At 46.0% G+C, this 20,572-nt stretch overlaps 1 protein-coding gene across 3 annotated transcripts in view; it reads right to left on the reverse strand.

Annotated features, from left to right (window-relative positions):
* The window catches only part of LOC136621153 (adhesion G protein-coupled receptor F5-like), a 170,588-nt gene that overhangs the window by 22,384 nt on the left and 127,632 nt on the right, over nt 1-20,572 (reverse strand). For all 3 annotated transcript variants that reach the window (XM_066596433.1, XM_066596425.1, XM_066596442.1), the window contains exons 4-9: nt 11,147-11,296; nt 9,151-9,315; nt 6,871-6,974; nt 5,259-5,317; nt 2,367-2,509; nt 1,660-1,869 (exon numbers count right to left, since the gene is read on the reverse strand). In XM_066596433.1, coding sequence (XP_066452530.1) covers nt 1,660-1,869; nt 2,367-2,509; nt 5,259-5,317; nt 6,871-6,974; nt 9,151-9,315; nt 11,147-11,296 — 831 coding nt within the window. The remainder of the gene's footprint in view (nt 1-1,659; nt 1,870-2,366; nt 2,510-5,258; nt 5,318-6,870; nt 6,975-9,150; nt 9,316-11,146; nt 11,297-20,572) is intronic.

Consider the following 20,572-nt stretch of genomic DNA (forward strand, 5'->3'; position numbering starts at 1 on the left):
ATGTAGCATAGATTCCACTCGTGATGAAATTGTTCTGCAGGGATATTGGCCCCTGCGGACAGGACGCTGCGGCTGATCTGATCAGGCAATGTTTTTCCGCTGCTCAGTGATACAAGCTCTGTGCTCTTTTGCCCGCTGGGGTCTTGTCTTTCTGTTTCTCATAGACAGCAATGACGCCTGGTAGACAACAATGACGCTGGAACTGGTCCTCTGCTGTTATACCCCATTGAGGCTGAGATACGACGAGTTGTGTCTTTGGCCATGTTACTTGGAGCACCAGCGTTGTATTCAACAGCAATCTGCTTGACTGTGCACTGCCTGTTTGTCAGATCGATTCCTGACATCCTCCTCTGACCCCTTTTTGTTGATGAGTTGCTTGCATTCACAGGATCCCCTTTCGCTGGATGTTTTTCCTTGATCTCACAAGAAAATCCCATGTGGTTGGTAGTGACATCCTGAACCTGGCTGGTCTAGCACCGATGACCTGGCCTCATTGGAAGTCACTCAGATCACTGGGTTTTCCCATCTAATGTGGATTCACACTAACACTGATCCACAGAAAACTTGTCACTTGATGCTGCACTTCGGGGTCACAAGGATCATTTCCTTATGGGGAAGCTCCAATCGTGAAGCAGTCGGGGTCTCTAATAAAGTAGCCGTTGAGTATGTTTAAATGGGAACTATGTCATGCTCTTCACCTAACCTCACCTATTGGGAGGAGGGATAGAAAACGCTGCCAGCAGTGGAAGGAGCACACCACTCAGTTGAGACTTAGGGCCCCAACCATGTTTCTTAATGGGGCCTTGAAACGTAAGCATGGAAATCTATAGACACTATTACTAACAAGGCCGACCAATAAAAACTGATAATGGTCTGAAGTGAAGAGAGTAGGGTAGGTATGGTAAGGCTTGTGGACACTACTTAGAGGGGTGTTCTAGGGAGTGAAGAGACTGAGCCAGCAGCTATACAGGGAACTTCAACACAGCCCCATTTAAAGGAGTCTTTTGGCCCTAAGCTGTTGATGACCCATCATCAGATCAGTAGTTGATTGGTCGGGGTCCATCTCTCGGGATCCCCACTAATCAGCTGACTGAAGTGACAGCGGTGCAATACCACGCACAGCACTGTACATGGTATAGTGGCTGTGCCTGGTATTGCAGTTCAATCCCATTCACTTGAATGGAACTGAGCTGTTCTCAGGCCTTGTGACTGATGAACATAAGTTGAGAACCCGTGACCTCAGGCTGCAGAGCTCATCCAAGCGCAATCGCCTCTTCAGTCAGCTGATCTGCAGGGATCCCCAATGACGGTTCCCCAATTATCAATCTTGGTGACCTATCCTTATGATGGATCATAATTTATTCCTGGAAAACCCCTTTACGTCTTTGGAATATGCCTTTAAAAAGATTGCATTACACTTGGATTCACCAAGAAGACACTTACTAAAAGGTTTTCAACTTTTCTGGCTGGATGATGACCCAGAGGCATAATTGGAAGTTGCTGGGCTCCAATGCAAAATCTAAAACTGAAGCCCCAACTAATACTGCTTCACTGATAGTACTGTGCCATGGGTGCAACCGCACCCTCTTTACTCCCTATAGTTATGCCCCTAACCATCCCCAGATATAACGGGAGACCTCCCGACAGCAGAACTCTTACCGCTGTTGCTCAGCGATACACTATTGATCTTTAGGATGGATTCTACGGCACCAGATGTGGCTGTTGTTGTATATGAAGTGTTCTGTATGGCTTCTGTGCCATTGAGGTACCAGGTAACACTAGAATACGAGCTGATGTTCACAATGCAGGTCAGGTACACCGCGTCTTTACTGAAAATACTGCTGGGAGTAACTGTGATGCTGCTCTTGTCTAGGAGAATAGAAAAAAAATTACATTTTAGGATTTTTCAAAATTTAAAGTCCATTGTGATTTTTGGAAAAATGTCATTGCAGTTTTTGATTATTTTTTTTTCTAAGCCAGAAGCATTAAGTAGAAGTCTGTCCTTTATATTTCACATTCCTTATGAATCCACTTCTGGCTTTAGCTAAAAGGAAATTACACCAAAAACTGTGACGGTTTTCCAAAAAATGCAGTGTGCGAAAGCATTAAAAGAGCATTCTCATTTTAGACATTTCTGGTCTAATGCCCTAGCCACGTCTGACAGAGGCGGGTCCCACCTCTGGGATCTGCATCTATCTCCAGAACACAGGTCCTACAAGACCGTCCTGCCTAGCTGTGCTGTAATTCCCGTAGAAGTGAATGCAGGATGTTTTTCTAATCCCGAAGACCCCTCCACCCCCTTAAAAAAAAAAAAAAAAGAATAAAGATGGAAAACACCCCAAAAACATGAAGTGAACATTTCTCACTGGTCACTATGGTTCTTATTGAAGGGTCCACACTGTAATTCGCTGATCTTAAGTTATTTATAAGTTGGCTGTTGGCAGCTGTCACGGTAGAAGGAGACACAGGCTCGGTGACTACAGTGTAATCAGCGATGATACTCCCGGGCCTAGAAGGAAGGACAAACAGTCAGAAAGTGTAAAAGTGTTAATAGTATAACCATAAGCTGAAGAACCGACTATATACAAGCCTATAAACCGTATAAGGGAACCTGTCACCATGTTCTTGCTGCCTGAACCAAGAGCAGCATGAATCCAGGAGAGGGATGTACATTGCGCCCATGTAGGTCTTATTCTGAAACGCTGCACCATTCCACAATAAAGATACTTTAGCTCCAGGATGTACAGTTACGTCCTAAGAGTGTAGAGTTTGTATGGGGGTGGATCAGAAGCTGATCTCACTCCATAGACAGCCGACACCCACCAGCAACAGCCGCGATCAGCGTGAACACTGATCACAGTTGTTAACCCTTTAAATACCCAAACAGCGCCCCGTGATGAGATTGTGGGGTGCAGCTTTGTTGCATGATACACCTAAAAGGAGTCATGATTTATAATGTCCCCTAATGCACACATAGGAATGGAAGAAAGAGGTGTTAAAATGAAAAAGACATAAACTGATTCACAATGGATCAACTGCCAAAATGAAGGGTAATAAACCCCCAAAAGCTCTAGATGATCTGAAGTTAGAGAACTCTGAAGGGAATTTGGGAATAACACTGCATATCCCTGTCACAGTGCATAAAAAATAATTAGTCTTTTTGGCAGTTGGTCCATTGTGAATCGCTGCTTATGTCTTTTTCACCCTATTATTGATAATCCATTTATAAGCATGAGGTTTTTATGATATTACCTCATTTACTATCATTTTTTGCTCTTCATTGTACATAGACAGATTACTGTGTCTCTTAATCATTTCAACCCCTCTTTCTTTCATTCCTATGTGTGTATTAGGGGACATTATTGATTATGACACTTTTACGTGTATCACGCATTGATTTGTTATAGAACTTCCAGTGACATACTGCAGGAGCAATCAAACTGCTACAATTTCAAGTTCCCTTTAGAGGACTAAAAACAATTTAAAAAATCGGTTTTAAAAAGTTTTATTAATTATAAAAAAATATTTTAAAAAAAGTTAAAAAAAATACATTTTCCTACATTTATAATATATAAAAAATAAAATAAAATAAGAAAAGCATACATGGTATTGCTGCGTCCATAAAAGTCTAATCTATCAGTAAGGGCTTATTCAGACGACCGTATATCGCCTGGGTTTTCACGCCGAGCCGATATACAGTGTCCTTGCCTGCAGGGGGAGGAGGATGGAAGAGCCAGGAGCAGGAACTGAGCTCCCGCCCCTTGCCACTATTTGCAATAGGAGGGGGTGGGGTGGAGTTAAGTAACGGAGCTTAGCTCTGCCCCCGTCCTGCCCTCCCATTGCAAATAGTGGCGAGGGGCGGGAGCTCAGTTCCTGCTCCTGGCTCCTCCATCTCCCCCCCCGCAGACAAGGACACCGTATATCAGCTCGATGTGAGCAATAAAAAAGTCGCATGTCTTCCAAAATGGTATCAAATAGAAACTACAGGGCTTCCCACAAAAAAAACCAGACCCTCGCACAACTGTGTCGATGGAAAGATTAAAAAGTAATGGCGGTGAGAAGATGGCGGCAGGAAAAAATGTTATGTTTTTGCAAAGACATTTTTTCTTTAAAAGAAGAACAAAAAAAACCTATAAATATAGATTGTTGTAATCGTACTGACACCCAGAATAAAGACACCTCCTCAAAAAAAAAAAATGACCAAATTGTGTATTTCAGTACATTTTATGGTACATAACATAGCACCATTGAAAAATACAACTCAGCCAACAAAAAACAAGCCCTCATACAGCGACGTTGATGAACAAATAAGAGTTATGATTTTTTGAAAGTGGGAAGAAAAAAACAAAATAATGGTGGAAAAAAAAGGGTTGTGTCCATAAGGGGCTAAATATACTGTCCAAATGGAGATCCTCCAAGTCACGGAGGTGAAGCCCTGCCGACATCTCCACACCCACATTATCCATAGGGACAGCTCTCTATACACAAACATGTAGAGACCGGTCACTCCAGAAAATGTGGATGGGGAAAGGCCAGCATGGCTCCAACCCCGGGACTTGGAGCTTTGTTTGGACTGCGTTTCAGAATATGACATACATGATCGCAATATACATACCTGTCCCGGGGTCATGCTACATGTAGTTCAGGCAGCATAAGCATGGTGACAGGTTCCCTTTAAAAGGATTCTTCATCAGGTTCATGTTGCCTTAACTACGGGACAGGGATGCCTATTGCCCCCGTGGGTGTTTTATTCTGAAATGCTGTGCTAATAGGCATCCCTGTCTGGGGTTCTTGCTGCCCGTAGTTAAGGCAGCATGAAGCGGATGACAGAATCCCTTTAAAGGGTGCGTTCATAATTAGCAGAAATGCAAAATCCGCAACATTTCTGCATCAAAAACCAATAGAGTGGATTTTGATGTAGTGTTTAATGTGTAAGTGCTGCAACTTTGCCACAGATACGCAGCGTCTCCGTTGCCCAAAGATTTTAGATTTTAGGAACAGGAACTGATGTGTATGATTTCCATCCGGGATAAGGGGTAGGCAGCGTAGGCAACTGCTTAGGGCACTGTACATGAGTGGGGTGGGAATGTATTGGGCATTATAAGTAGGAATGTGAGCAATCTGTGAGGAAAGGTAGGGCTACAGGGGCAGTTAAAAGAATGACCGCCCATCTGAATTACAGGGACCAAGAGATTGTGGAGTAGGAGGTTATTGTGAAACCTCAGGTACTGCAACCTGTGTGGAGATCTCACTCTTACCTGAAGCCTGTAACAGTTGCCGATTGGAAGCCACTCAGGGATTTATAAGCTTCTGTGAGCTGAAAAATATCCATTAATTTGCAGTTTAGAAAATTTACTTTTCCAATTTTCATTTTTTAAATTTTACTATGGAAAGACAAGCGTACAAAAAGTTGTACTTCTCAGGGCACAGTCACACGGGCGCATCCGGGCGCCGATGCGCCCGTCTTACTTCACGAAGAAGACGGCCGCACTGCAGGTACGGACAACTCTCCGCACAGCCGGAAGAAAGAACTCTTGAACACAACTGTGGCAGAGGAGAACGATGTTCTCCCATTGAATTCAATGGAGCCGGCAATACAGCCATTCATGAATGGGTGAGTGAGTGCTGCCCCTGATTGGCTGAGTGTTGGGACCAATCAGAGGCAGCTGTCATTCAATAGGTGAGAGGTACCTCTGATTGATCACAGTGCTCAGCCAATCAGAGGCAGCATATTGAGCAGGGGGGGATTTTAATGGTGAATACTACTGAAAGCAGTTCAGGAGAAGAGCCGGCTGGACGCGGCTGATCTCCGTCAGCTGCAGAGAGGTGAGTATAGTTTTTTTTTATTTTTTACACTTTTTTTGGATGGTTTTCAGGGAAGGACTTATATTTGAAGCCCTTCCCTGAAAATTAATACAGCTCTTGCTGGCAGCCCATTGCTTTCAATGGAGCCAGCTGTATTGCCGGCTCCATTGAATTCAATGAGAGAACATCGCGCTCCTCTGTGACAGCCATGGCACAGCTGTGGCAGAGGATAGCGGGCAGCGCTCTTTTTGTGCGTACAAACGCCCATGTGACCGAGCCCTTTGGGCAGATAAACGCTGCTAGCAGCGCTTTTTTCTGCTGTGCCGCCCGCTTAGGTCACGCGATTTTTTAAGTGCATTAGTTATGCGCACAAAAAATATCGTGCGACAAAACGCCCGTGTGACTAAGCCCTTATTGTGCAGTAAGACGGGCGCATCAGCGCCTGGATGTGCCCGTGTGACTGAGCCCTCACTGTGCTGGCCATAGATTTACGAGATTGTTGGCCTGTGGGATTGTTCATACGAAGAATCTCATCACTCACAGTAAAGATTCCAGGACTCATGACCAAAGTATAAAGTAAAGAATTAAAGATCCGTTCAGACGGATGAAGAGTATTTTTGGCCCATGTGATAGCCGTGCATTGTAAAGGCAGCAGGCACACTCATGACTAATTAACATAGCAACATAGTATGTAAGGCTGAAAAAAGACACATGTCCACCCAGTTCAGCCCATTACCTCCCAATGTTGATCCAGAGGAAGGTAAAGAAAACCCCAATGAGGTAGAAGCCAATTTTCCCAATTTGAGGGAAAAAATTCCTTCCTGACTCCAATCTGGCAATCGGAATAATCCCCGAATCACGACCCTACTGAGGTTATTATTAGGCTATTCAGTAGAACATTTCTGTACATGGACTGATCGTCCGTCCAAAAAGTCAAGTCACTAAGTGTCCTACTCCTGATGGTTTTCACTTGTGGCTGATAGTCACCAGAAATGGACAAAACCACCCATTGCGGTGAAGTGACAATGTCAACCCCCCCCCCCGCCTCTGTATTCTTCTACATACCTGAGATTCCAGGTCTGCCTTAAACTTTACGTATTTTTGTGATGTCGGATCCTTAAAATCTGCTGTAAATTCTTCAAAAAAGGTTATGCAGAGGTTTATAGACACTGTAAGAAGAAGAAACATGTAATAGCTCCATTATAGAAGTGTCCTCTATATACAGTCAGACATTGATAAAATGGTCTGTCCTTGAGGGGAGTAACATAGCGGCTTGTTCCCACATGGCATCTGCATCACATTTTTAAATGATTCTAAGAGGCTCCCGCAGGTGACGCACATTGAAATTACGTACTTCACCTGTAGAAGCTGATTGGCTAAAAACTGCATGAGAAAACCACAGCATTTCGTGCTAAAATGCATGCGGTTTTGAGTGCAATTGATACACAACTCAATGACACCATAAAACCGCGATTCAAACGCCATGCGGAAACACGGCTTTACACAAAAAGCATACAGCAGTGTAAGGGGGCAGCACCAACGCACTTCCCCTTACATAGTGCAGCGGCATTCAGCTCTAGTCTGGGATCCGGCCAAAAGGCAGGACAGAGAGTGAGAGGACCGGCGGAGCGCTGGACAGTGAGGTGCTGGTCAGAGTTAGAAGAAGGAAGAGGCTGGTGGCACCTTATGTAGAAGCCACACTCCCCTGCCAGACAGCAGTGTCCGGGAATGAGGAATAATGGGGGCCTCCGTGTACCATGTTGGTAGAGGCGAATGAAGCGCCAAAGATGAGTCCGTCAAAAGGAAGCTCTGCCCCCTGCAATGATACAGCATTGATGCGGCTAGCATGTCAGCACTGTGAAGAACATCCCCATGATAAGGACAACATAGAGAACGGGGCTGAAGCCTGTCCCTAAAAAGGTCCTAAAAGTTTCTAGGTGCCTACCGGTACCCTATAAAAGAATACTGAATTTCATTACAGCTTGGTGAGACACAGATCTGTCAGAGGGTGTCTGAGGCAGCATTCAGCCTGGGGAGAGAGAGCACAGGAATACCTGTGACCTGGAAGTGGCCACTGTGTTTGATGAATGGCCAGGATGTGATTAGCATGATACCATAGCTGCCATGGGTAGACAATTACTAGAGAAAAGACCGAAGGGCCCTGATGAACTGGGGGCCAAAAAGGTACAAGCTATGTGGAAGGCAAGGGAGGCTCCCTTCCCGCGGGGGACTCGGTCTATGAAGCAGCAGACAACGACATGGACCGAAGATGATGGCAGAGCTGTAGAACATGTAAGACCAGTCTAATAACTCTTTAGTGTGTGCACACTAGGGACTATGACGGACTAATAGGGTCTGCAGGAGACTCACCCCGAGTGGACTGTAGTTATAGGTGAATTGTTATACAATGTCTATAGTCGACTGGTTTACTTTCTATAATGATACATTATATACGACTCTGTAGCAAAGCGAAGTTGGATGCCATTGTCATGTGTAGATGCTGTAAAGGAGGGGTGGGGGAACAATAACACAGAACTCCTAAATTGGGGAATGTACCCTGACATCTACAGTACGTGAGGCCACAATGTTGCCATACTGCGGACCTTCAAGATTAGACCTTGGGAGTATGCAGGACTACTAGGACAGCGGTTAGTCACAAGTACCTTGTCTCACCGAGGTATTTGGACATGTGGATATACTGTATATGTTTTGTGTGACTTCCGGTTAAAAAATACCTAACGTCCAAGTATTAAATACCCTTGTATTAAGTGAAATGGTAATCATAGTTCAGTAAAGTTCAAAAAAAGTGCTGCCTCCACCTCTGTCTGTCACCGCCGTGCAATAAACCCCACCGGCATCCACCCAGCTTGAGCTGGACAATCAATCATACAGTCATCAAGTCAATTACAGTCAGGTGCTTGCTTGTTGTCCTAAATGTATACTAGTAAGAAGGGGAGGACAGATGACTGCTCACAGGGACTGTTCGTAACCTTAGAAGTACATAGGTCAGCAGAGGAGCTGTGTACACAAAATAGTAGGAGCACTTTAATGAAGAGTATTTCCAAAGTTGCTTTCTTTCAGATGTCTTGGACCAATACAACAATTGGTTGAGGGCGAGTGTAGCTTTTAATGCCCTCTGAATACAGACTGCTTAGGGCGCTGTCATCCGGCGGAATTAGTCCACAAAAACGTTGCAGAATAAGTCATCCTGCGGAATATTCAGCACCGAAATCTGCATTCAGTTTTGTGGATTTTGGTGCAGAATTCTGGGACAGTATGGTCCACAAGGTTGTTTCGGAATGATTCCGCCCATGTGAATGGCGTCTACAGCCGATACCGACTCACCTGGTTTTGGCTGGCAGTACTGAGCTGGAACAGTTGTGCCTTGGATGCAGTCGCAGCTGCTGGCATTGGATCCCGGACACGTGGTATAGGATGTACACACCGAGTCAGGCCACACATAGCCACTCTCACAGGAACACTGCACGCTGCTTCCCGTTTGGTTGCAGGCTAGACATGATACAAAGAGCAATGATGGTAATATTATACAGTGTGATATGGCAGGACTCAGGCTATTGGGGTGAAGTGATGAAGGAGGATCGCATGGGCTTTATATTCTGCACAGAGACGTTAGGTGATACAACAAGATAATGACTAGAGATGAGCGAGTATACTCATTAAGGCTCACTACTCAAGCGAGTAGTGCCTTAGCCGAGTATCCTCCCGCTCGTCTGTAAAGATCCGGCTGCCGGCGCCGGTGACAGGTGAGTTGCAGCGGTGAGCAGGGGGGAGCAGGGGGGAGCGGGGGGGGGGGGGGGGGAGAGAGGGAGAGAGAGATCTCCCCTCCGTTCCTCCCCGCTCTTCCCCCGCCGGCTCCCGAATCTTTACAGACGAGCGGGAGGATACTCAGCTAAGGCCCTACTCGCTCGAGTAGTTAGCCTTAGCGTGTATACTCACTCATCTCTAATAATGACCCAAGGCACACAAGTAAGTCAACTAAAGATTGGTTGAAAGAGAAGATTTGTTTTAGAATGGTCAAGTCATTCCGGACCTCAATTCTATTGACATGCTGTGGCATAACCTGAAGAGGCTGTGTATACAAGGCATCCCAGAAATGTTGATGAACTGGAACACATTTGCAAGGGAAAACAGTCCAAAGGTTCTCCTCAAAGTTGCGCAAATCTCATTTGCGGCTACAGGAAATGTTTGGTGGAGGTGACTGCTGCTAAAGGGGATCTTACAGACTATTATAATGGAGGGTTCACTTACTTTTTCCCCCTGCATTGTGGAGGAGTAATCCATGTGCTCAGTAAGACACATAAACAGTCTCTGTTTGTATATTGTTAGTTGGATTGCGCCTGTCTATAATTTTGACTCAGATAACTATCCAATAACTCAAAGCAGAAATCCAGGAAATTCAAAAGGGTTCACTTACTTCTGCTATGGAGTACAGTTGCAAGACAAAGTCCTTAGGGAGCTTGTATTATTGTAGTGGATGAACCCAGAGATGTTGAGACTGCAGGAGGTGTGCACACAGCTATACCTACTCAGTGCCAATAATGACTACTTCATACTCTTATATATCCTGTAGGTGGCACTGTTGCTTTACTTTGTACGACTTTTGCAGGCGCATTTAAACCTTATAGCATAAGGACAATAATAACACATAATACTCATGGGGACTCGGAAATTGTCCTTACACTGTCCCTATTGTCACTAGTCGCCACCTGGAAATTCCAGAAACTTCTTAGTTATCAATGAATTGTTAGCCCCAATGGGGAATATCAAGCGATGTACAGCGCTGCGGAATATGTAGGCGCCATAGAAACATGTAGAATAAAGAATCTTTTTGTTTTTTTATTACTTTTAACTTGATTTGGAAACTTCGGCAAGTAGGTTATCATCAGTTAATTGGACTTATTATGAGTATTCCAACCTGCATACAAGTTTTCACCAACATTATGGGAACCTTCACAGAGAACGTCAGACCTGCGCAATTTCTGTTAGATTTCTGCAGATGGTCGGAATAAGCGAGCTGTCCCCGTGTGTTCAAGCCCTAAATATTCTGTGCACCATAGAGATATGTGCGCACATCACAGAGTACAGTGTGCAGATTTTAATGTGGATTTTCATTGCGGAATTCATTACATTGCAAGGAATGAATTCCACGGTGAAATTCAGCATCAATTCCGCAAGAAGTATCTTCTACCTCGACCATCTTGGGGTTTGCTATTACGCCATTCACTTACATTCTACTGCTCACTATTGCGGAATTTTGTCTTGCATTCCACAATTGCGCTGCGTGAGCACTAATAGTACACGACATGCGGAGGGACGTTACCTGTTGTCACGCTGATACTTTCAATCTCGGTATCATTAGAGCCGAGCGGGATGGGGAACGTCAGGTTGGTTGCTATGAACTGTTTAATCTGGTTTGCAAATGACGGGTCAGGAAAGCTGATCTCAATATCCACCGTATACTCCAGAGAGCCTGCGTGATACAGAAAGCGCGGGGTTAACAGAGGATGATATCATGTAGACAGCGCCATTCTACAGACATTACACATTGCTACATAGTAGTAGAGAGAAATATCACATTGTCATGTACCTGGTCTGATAGCGGCTAGGAGGCTATTACCCACAGTCACCAGCAGGGGGTGCTGCCTTTCTGGCTACAGACTGCACAATGCCCATTTTTTTTCACACTTTTTGGTATAGCACATAATACAATGAGATTGTTATCTGTGGTTTTGCATAGGGCAGCAGGTAAACCTGTATGGCATGATCTTATCTGCTACATCCGTTGATGATCTCATGTAGGAACTGAAATGGTTAAAACGGTTAAAATAAAAAAGTTCGCTATTACTTTATTTCACCCCTTTCAGTGCTACAGCTATAAGGGGCGCAGGGTCAGCACCTCGTGCCAGAAGGAGCCCAAGCCAAAGCTGCAAACAGTAATTAGGGCTTACTCATCACAGGGCGTTAAAAAAAAAAAAAAAAAACGCAACATGATCTATTTTGGTTCTCATTTACACATAAAAAAAAAGTTACCATAGGAGACTATAGGGTGCGCAAATGTGACCCCCTGAGCAATTGTGCAGTGAACTGCGCGATTTCCAGGGGAAATCATCACACTGGGGACTAATGAAGGGTGCTCGGTCTTTTAAATCACGGCGTGGGGGTGTCCCGCACTGATGTGAATAGTTCCAGGCAGCGAGTGTTTTTGCGCTGGCGCTCATCTGAAGGAGCCCATAAAGTTCATCAACCATAAGGGCCCATTCACAGGGGAGTATTTTTTGTCCGCGTTGTACGCAGGCAGCGCAGAGACCCTTTATAGCCAATCAGGTGATTCACAGAGGCGTTTCTTCACACGGACTGATGGTCCTTGTGAAAAAAAAAAAAAATCACAGCATACCCAATTCCGGTCCTTAGGATAGACCAGCAATGGACACGCAACGTCCGCTGCCCACAGGATCAGACAGCACATGGGCTGGGTGTCCATGTGTAGTCCATTGCAATCCACAAACACCTGTCTAAAGGGACCCTTAATACATGAAACATAAACTTAAGGGGGCGTTCCAATAATGTTATGGCGCATTGCTAGGATATGATACAACCCCCCAAAAAATCACTGCGATCGGCCATACTTACCGATATGCTGATAGATACAAGGGCAGATACAGACACCACATCCCTCAGCGTGGAGACAGGCAAACTACTATATAGAGGAGTATTGCTCAGGTGATATACACTAATGAACAATGCCTACCTCATACTGGGGGTGCTGCTCAGTATTATACTTGAACATAGATAAGGCATACAAAGGATGCCGAACCAACTGATATGTGTGGTGCATCATGGGTAGCAGGGGGACAGTGCCACCACTGGGCTAAATCGTATGTGCCGGCACTAATAGGTTGTAAGCCTGCATGGTGCACCACACGTATCAGTTGGTCTGGCACCACTAGCATACCTATAGGGGTCATAATGGCGACCCAACTCCGAAGCCTGGGGGGTCCAAAGACCCCCTCTTCCAGAATAAGACTGATCACTGCCCCCGCTTTTGATCTCTCATTTTCTATTTACACGGGTACACGCAGCATGCACAGCACCCCTTACTGATAATAGCGCTCAGCCCCCCCTGGCTATCATGCTTCTTGTACTGAGAGGGGACGGATTGTGTCGGTAGAATATGAGAGATTGGTGTGGGGAAAGCATGGGAAGTAAGCAGTCTGATAGACCTGCAGGGTGGGAATTATATGAGGGCCCTGAGGGGGCCACAGTCACAATATTGGTGGTAATACTGCTCCCTGTGTGCCCTCACATTCTAATACTGCCCCCCTGTGTGCCCTCACATTCTGATACTGCCCCCCTGTGTGCTGTCACAGTCTAATAGTGGCCCCCTCTGTGCCCTCACATTCTAATAGTGGCCCCCTCTGTGCCCTCAGACGCTAATACTGGGCCCCTCTATGCCCTCCCTTTCTATCTGTGGTCTTTTCTGTGCCTTCACACCCAAATAGTGGCCCAGTCACAACTAGGGTGTGAGGCACAAAGGGGGTAGTATTAGAATGCGAGGGCACAGAGGGGTCAGTGTTAGAATGCGAGGGCACTGGCGTAGTTTATAGCAAAAACTTACACCAGTTCAGAGCTAATGTACATTTTCACCTGGCACATAGAAGTAACACCAAAGAGGTAAAATGTATTAAGAAATGCGCAGAGAAAGGAGGTGATATGGCGCTGACACCAAGGAGGATCTAGTCTGGGGGTACAGAAAAAAGCTTTATTAGGGTAACGCGTTTCTGCGCCGGATCTTCGGACACATTACCCTAATAAACTTTTCTTCTGTACTCTCGGACTTTATTTCTGAAGTTTCCGAGGTCGGCTTGCCCGTTCCCTCCAGAGGGTCTGCGGCTGCTTTACCGTCTTTCATCCGGGTTGTGCCGTCAGCTGACCTTATCCTTCATTTCCAGTGTGTTGGCTATTCGGCGCTGTGGAACGCTTCTTCTCTTTTTTATTGTAAAATGTATTAAGACTCTCAATGTCTTTTGAAAACAATGGGCGATGCGTTCCGAGTGAACGACGAAACATAGAGCGCACTGCGATGTATTTTTCCTTGCAGTATCACTTGTGTGAATGAATTCATCCAAAAATGGGCTTCACAATTGTACGAGTTTTGTGCACATCGCACAAAACTCGCACAAGAATAATGTTTGTGTGAATGTGCCCTAAGAGTGGCTTTACATGGGATGACTATGGGGTGCATAATCGCCCCTGAGCTGCCCCAAGTCATTTAGTGTACAGAGGCAGAGTGCAACACAGATCTCTTCCGGTGACACAGATCTCTTCCTGTGACACAGATCTCTTCCGGCGACACAGATCTCTCCCGGCTACACAGATCTCTTGCGGCGACTCAGATCTCTTCCGGCGACTCAGATCTCTTCCGGCGACACAAATCTCTTGCGGCGACACAAATCTCTTGCGGCGACACAAATCTCTTGCGGCGACACAAATCTCTTGCGGCGACACAGATCTCTTCCGGCGACACAGATCTCTTCCGGCGACTCAGATCTCTTGCGGTGACACAAATCTGTTGCGGCGACACAGATCTCTTCCGGCGACTCAGATCTCTTGCGGCGACACAAATCTCTTGCGGCGACACAGATCTCTTCCGGCGACTCAGATCTCTTGCGGCGACACAAATCTCTTGCGGAGACACAGATCTCTTGCAGCGACTCAGATCTCTTGCGGCGACACAAATCTATTCCGGCGACACAGATCTCTTCCGGCGACTCAGATCTCTTGCGGCGACACAAATCTCTTGCGGCGACACAGATCTCTTCCGGCGACACAGATCTCTTCTGGCGACTCAGATCTCTTGCGGCGACACAGATCTCTTGCGGCGACTCAGATCTTTTCCGGCGACTCAGATCTCTTCCGGCGACTCAGATCTCTTCCGGCGACACAGATCTCTTCCAGCGACACACATCTCTTCCGGCGACACAGATCTCTTCTGGTTACCCGTCTCCATTCACAGTGAACAGGCAGTTGTCCGTAGATAAATGACTGCCTGTTTACACAGAATGAGAATTCTCTCACAAGTTGCTTTGTTTCGGTGAGCTGAAAGGAAGCGACTACTGAGCAGTTTCTCTTCAGTGCCCTGACGGGTCCCGTATTTGTGCAGGACAACTATTCCTGAAAGTCACTTGTTTGAGTATTTCTTGGGGCGCGGGGTGACTTTACACGGAACGACTGATAACTGCGCCCTGTTTGCCCACATTCTGGAACCGGGACAGCAAATCTGCTGTGAGAAATTCTTCTGAATGTTTGTAAATCATCCTCTGTAATGAAGCCTCCGCGAGGCGATGAGTAAAACGTTCTCCTGTCAGGCAGAGATTCATTGGTGTTTTCGTTCACTTCAGTCTGAGGCTGTGGGGTGTTTTATGAGAGTTATGCCCGTCTCTGGTGCCAGGGGGTCAAACTGTTGTTAGCAACATGTTTTATACAATCACACAGCCTCATCAGATTATACAGCACGTCATCGGGCTCGGGGCTCATCACATTATACGCAGTGAGGCTGTGGGCCGCCCGACACAAGGGGGGCAACTCCGTAATGTATTGGCTACAACTGTGACAGGTACTGTGGAGATACCACCCCACTCTCCGATGGTCCTGAATGGCTATATAGAAATACTGGCCATTATTACATACAGAGACAAGACATGGCTGTCCGTATAGCTTCCCAGACACCGGAATGACGGCAGATGATTAATAACAATACTACCGGGCTGTGGTGGTCGTCCCCACAACATTATGGGGGCTTTACATGTCAGGATACAATGAAACTTTCTCTGTGTAAATTAAAAAAGTTAGTACAAGTAAGTGATTATAATATCAGAGCAAAAGGAGAATTTATTGCAGAAAATTGACCCCCTTGAAGGGAGGCTCTAGTACCCTGTTGTACCGCCTCTAGCTTGGATACAAGATGTGATACAGGTGGGCATGGAGGCTCTAGTACCCTGTTGTACCACTTCTAGCTTGGATACAAGATGTGATACAACAGGCTATGGAGGCTCTAGTACTCTGTTGTACCACCTCTAGCTTGGATACAAGATGAGATACGGACGGGCATGGAGGCTCTAGTACCCTGCTGTACCGCCTCTAGCTTGGATACAAGATGTGATACAGGTGGGCATGGAGGCTCTAGTACCCTGTTGTACCACTTCTAGCTTGGATACAAGATGTGATACAGCAGGCTATGGAGGCTCTAGTATTCTGTTGTACCACCTCTAGCTTGGATACAAGATGAGATACGGACGGGCATGGAGGCTCTAGTACCCTGTTGTACCGCCTCTAGTTTGGATAGAAGATGTGATACAGCCGGGCCTAGAGGCTCTAATATCCTATTGTACCGCCTCTAGCTTAGATACAAGATGAGATACGGGTGGGCATGGAGGCTCTAGTACCCTCTTGTACTGTCTCTATCTTGGATACAAGATGTGATATGGGTGGGCCTGGAGGCTCTAATATCCTGTTGTACTGCCTCTAGCTTGGATACAAGATGTGATACAGGTGGGCATGGAGGCTCTAGTATCGTTATACCACCTCTAGCTTGGATACAAGATGCGATACAGGCGGGCATGGAGGCTCTAGTACCCTGTTGTACTGCCTCTAGGTTGGATGCAAGATGTGATACAGCCGGGCCTGGAGACTCTAATATCTTATTGTACTGCCTCTAGCTTAGATACAAGATATGATACCGGTGGGCATGGAGGCTCTAGTACCCTTTTGTACTGTCTCTAGCTTGGATACAAGATGTGAAATGGGTGCGTCTGGAGGCTCTAATATCTTGTTGTACTGCCTCTAGCTTAGATACAAGATGTGATAACGGTCGGCATGGAGGCTCTAGTACCCTGTAGTACCTCCTCTAGCTTGGATACATGATGTGATAGAGGCAGGCATGCAGGCTCTAGTACCCTGTTATACTGCCTCTGCCCCCTCTAGCTTGGAAGCAAGATGTGATACAGGTGGGCATTGAGGCTCTAGTACCCTGTGGGTCTGCCTCTGGCTTGGATACAAGATGTGATACTGGCATGTATGGAGGCTCTAGTACCCTGTTGTACTGCCTCTAGCTTTGATACAAGATGTGATACAAGTGGGCATAGAGGCTCTAGTATCCTATTGTATCACCTCTAGCTTGGATACAAAATGTGATACAGGGGCATGGAGGCTCTAGTACCCTGTTGTACTGCCTCTAGCTTGGATACAAGATGTGATACAGGTAGGCATGGAGGCTCTAGTACCCTATTGTACTGCCTCTAGCTTGGATACAAGATGTGATACAGGTGGGCATGGAGGCTCTAGTACCCTGTTGTATCACCTCTAGCTTGAATACAAGATGTGATATGGGCAGGCATGGAGGCTCTAGTACCCTGTTGTACTGCCTCTAGCTTGGATACAAGATGTGATACAAGTGGGCATAGAGGCTCTAGTATCCTATTGTATCACCTCTAGCTTGGATACAAAATGTGATACAGGGGCATGGAGGCTCTAGTACCCTGTTGTACTGCCTCTAGCTTGGATACAAGATGTGATACAGGTAGGCATGGAGGCTCTAGTACCCTATTGTACTGCCTCTAGCTTGGATACAAGATGTGATACAGGTGGGCATGGAGGCTCTAGTACCCTGTTGTATCACCTCTAGCTTGAATACAAGATGTGATATGGGCAGGCATGGAGGCTCTAGTACCCTGTTGTACTGCCTCTAGCTTGGATACAAGATGTGATACAGGCGGGCATGGAGGCTCTAGTTTCCTATTGTATCACCTCTAGCTTGGATACAAAATGTGATACAGGGGGCATGGAGGCATACATGTTCTGTATGGCATCCTGCCGCATATCGCTCCACATTTGCTGTACCTGAGCCTTTAGATCATGCAGACTGGTAGGCTGTGGTAATTGGCAGCCCAGATTATCCCATACATGTGCTATTGGTGATAAATCTGGTAACTGGGCAGCCACGGAGGTGTGCCAATGTTGTGGAGACATCATTCCATTCCAACAACTCCTTCTAGGAGAGTGATTGGTTCTGATAATGATATTATTTAGCCAATGTTTTGCACTGTTTGGGAACCCTACAATATGGTGCTTATCATTAGACACTAAAAGGTACGTATGATCATATGTATGAGACGGTGTAAAGGGAAGGTATGGCACAGGGCATGAATCAACCCTGTAAAGATCTCAGCAAACAGCTCCTGTATCTCAGCTTCCAGGACTCCAGTGGATGTGACATGAGGGTTATTGACCTTAAACAACTATCAATCCTGACTCTCCAAATTGTGAGTCAAGTTAGACTTTTACCTAGTTGACTGGGGAAATATGGGCCCGGGGTTGTCTTGCAAGTCAGGAAATATTAGTAATAAAAACAAGATCTAGATACAATCTGTAGCGCCGTTGTGTATATAAATATTACAAGAATACAGGTTTCCAAATGGTTTGTGAAAAATAACATTGCATTGCGCAGTCATCACGTAAATGAATATACGAGCGCCATTCACAGAGGTGGCTACTTCTAATCCCTATTAGTGTTCTTCTGACCATAGACATGGAGGATCAGGCAGAAGACTGGGCGAGGTGTCCTCCAACGCTACGAGGAACATTCAGGTTCTCAGGTCTAATTCTTTTACTGGGAATAGGAGAAGATAGAAACTTGGGACATAATTTAGAAGACGTGGGCATTCTTCTGGGTTGGGTGAGACAAATGGCAGAATCATCCAGTGATCATGTGACGGCGGCCGGAGTTAGAAGCGTTTTCAGTACTTAAAATGGCGACGTTCACATTCCAAGATGAGCGAGTAATCATCCGTTTTATTCACTCATGTGGAATGACATCCATCCACATTCATCATCAGTTGAGTGAGACGTGCGGTGAAGGTGTCCTTGACATGAAAAATTTGCGTTTGCGGGTGTGACATTTCAAAAAATGGCTGAAAGTTGTGTGAGAAGGAACCAAAAAAGCCTCAGCCACGCACCAGCCGGTCGAACAACATGATTGCGTGAGTGAAGCAAGTGGTCATGGAGGACCACCGGATTGACTGTGGAAGACATTGCCTGTAAAGTCGGAATTTCCATAGGATCTGTACACCATCCTGTGAGAAGATGTGAAGATGTGGAAAGTTTTCTCCAGTTAAGAGCCAATGCTGCTGCTGATGATTGGGTGGCCTTTATTCGGGGTTCCTTCATGACAACTATGAAGTGCCTCCTCACACTCCCTACTCACCTGACCTTGCACCCAGTGATTTTTGGCTTTTTAAACAATAAAGTACACTCTTTGTAGTCGCACATTTTCCAGTCGTGCCGCTTTTGCATCAGCTATTTTCCAGTGGACCAAACAGAGCGCTGTTAAAGGAGGCGCTCCAGACTAACGCTCACATCCCCCAAGCTGCTTCTCGATCGAGGAGTTAGTGTGCGTCCTTGTTTGTTCATCCATGACCCATACTATGGTAAAGCTTTAGGCATGGGCGTAACTATAGGGGATACAGGGGATGCGGTTGCACCCGGGCCCAGGAGCCTTAGGAGGCCCATAAGGCCTCTCTTCTCCATATAGGGAGCCCAGTACTATGAGTAAAGCATTATAGTTGGGGGCCCTGTTACAAGTTTTGCATCGGGGCCCAGGAGCTTCAAGTTACGCCTCTGGCTTTGGGTGTCTCAGGTGGAGAATTAACTTTATAAAGTTAAAACTCACTGAATGGCACGCTTGTCAGGAGATGATTGCAATGCCAGGCTTGTTTTTGTTTTGTGGAGTTACCCCAGCAGGTTTGGCAGAATAAAACCACACGGGGGAATTACATATATCCTCAGATGAGGAAGTCGTGTCTTGGAGACAATGTGCCAAGTATCAGTGGTAATAAATACATTCCAATACAATGAATGGTCCAATTGTATTAGTGACATGGCTCCAAAAAGACGGGCACATGTGACTTCCTCTTAGGCTGCGAATAATACATAACAATGTATCTATCCGTATGTCTCTTTGTATATCTCAAATCATAGAATCCAAGAATGGTAGAGTTGGAAGGGACCTCCAGGGTCATCGGGTCCAACCCCCTGCTCAGAGCAGGATTCACTGAATCATCCCAGACAGATATTTGTCCAGCCTTTGTTTGAACACTTCCATTGAAGTAGAACTCACCACCTCCTGTGGTAACCTGTTCCACTCATTGATCACCCTCACTGTCAGAAAGTTTTTTCTAATATCTAATCTGCGTCTCCCCCCTTTCAGTTTCATCCCATTGATTTAGTGAATCCTGCACTGAGCAGGGGGTTGGACCCGATGACCCTAGAGCGGTCAGCGATATGTTCAGGCAGTCATGTATCTATCATTAGAGTCACAGTGAACAGACGTTTTGGTCACATCATGGCCACATTTCAGGCTCATGTCAGAGAAGCGGTACCCGTGAGTGGGACCCTACACTATCTAGCTACAGTAACTCTTACTAAAAAGGGTTGTCCAAGGGGACCGGAATCCTTACCTGGACCTGCAACATTTCAACCTCCATTTCTGGCCTGGGTCATGGGGTATGGACTCTTAGTGCCCATCACATTATCAGAGGGGGTGCCTAACTCTCAGTTTAACCCTCTCCAATCCACTGTCTGACATTATGATTTAAGGCTGTACAGCTCCGATGTTGGAAGATGTCCGTCAGGGTTCTCTTACTGTATATTGCCAGCCTCTATGCTGTCGGAACCTATCCAATGTGTCACCTCA

This window comes from Eleutherodactylus coqui, chromosome 1 (genome assembly GCF_035609145.1).
Source record: "Eleutherodactylus coqui strain aEleCoq1 chromosome 1, aEleCoq1.hap1, whole genome shotgun sequence".
NCBI classification, from domain to species: domain Eukaryota; kingdom Metazoa; phylum Chordata; class Amphibia; order Anura; family Eleutherodactylidae; genus Eleutherodactylus; species Eleutherodactylus coqui.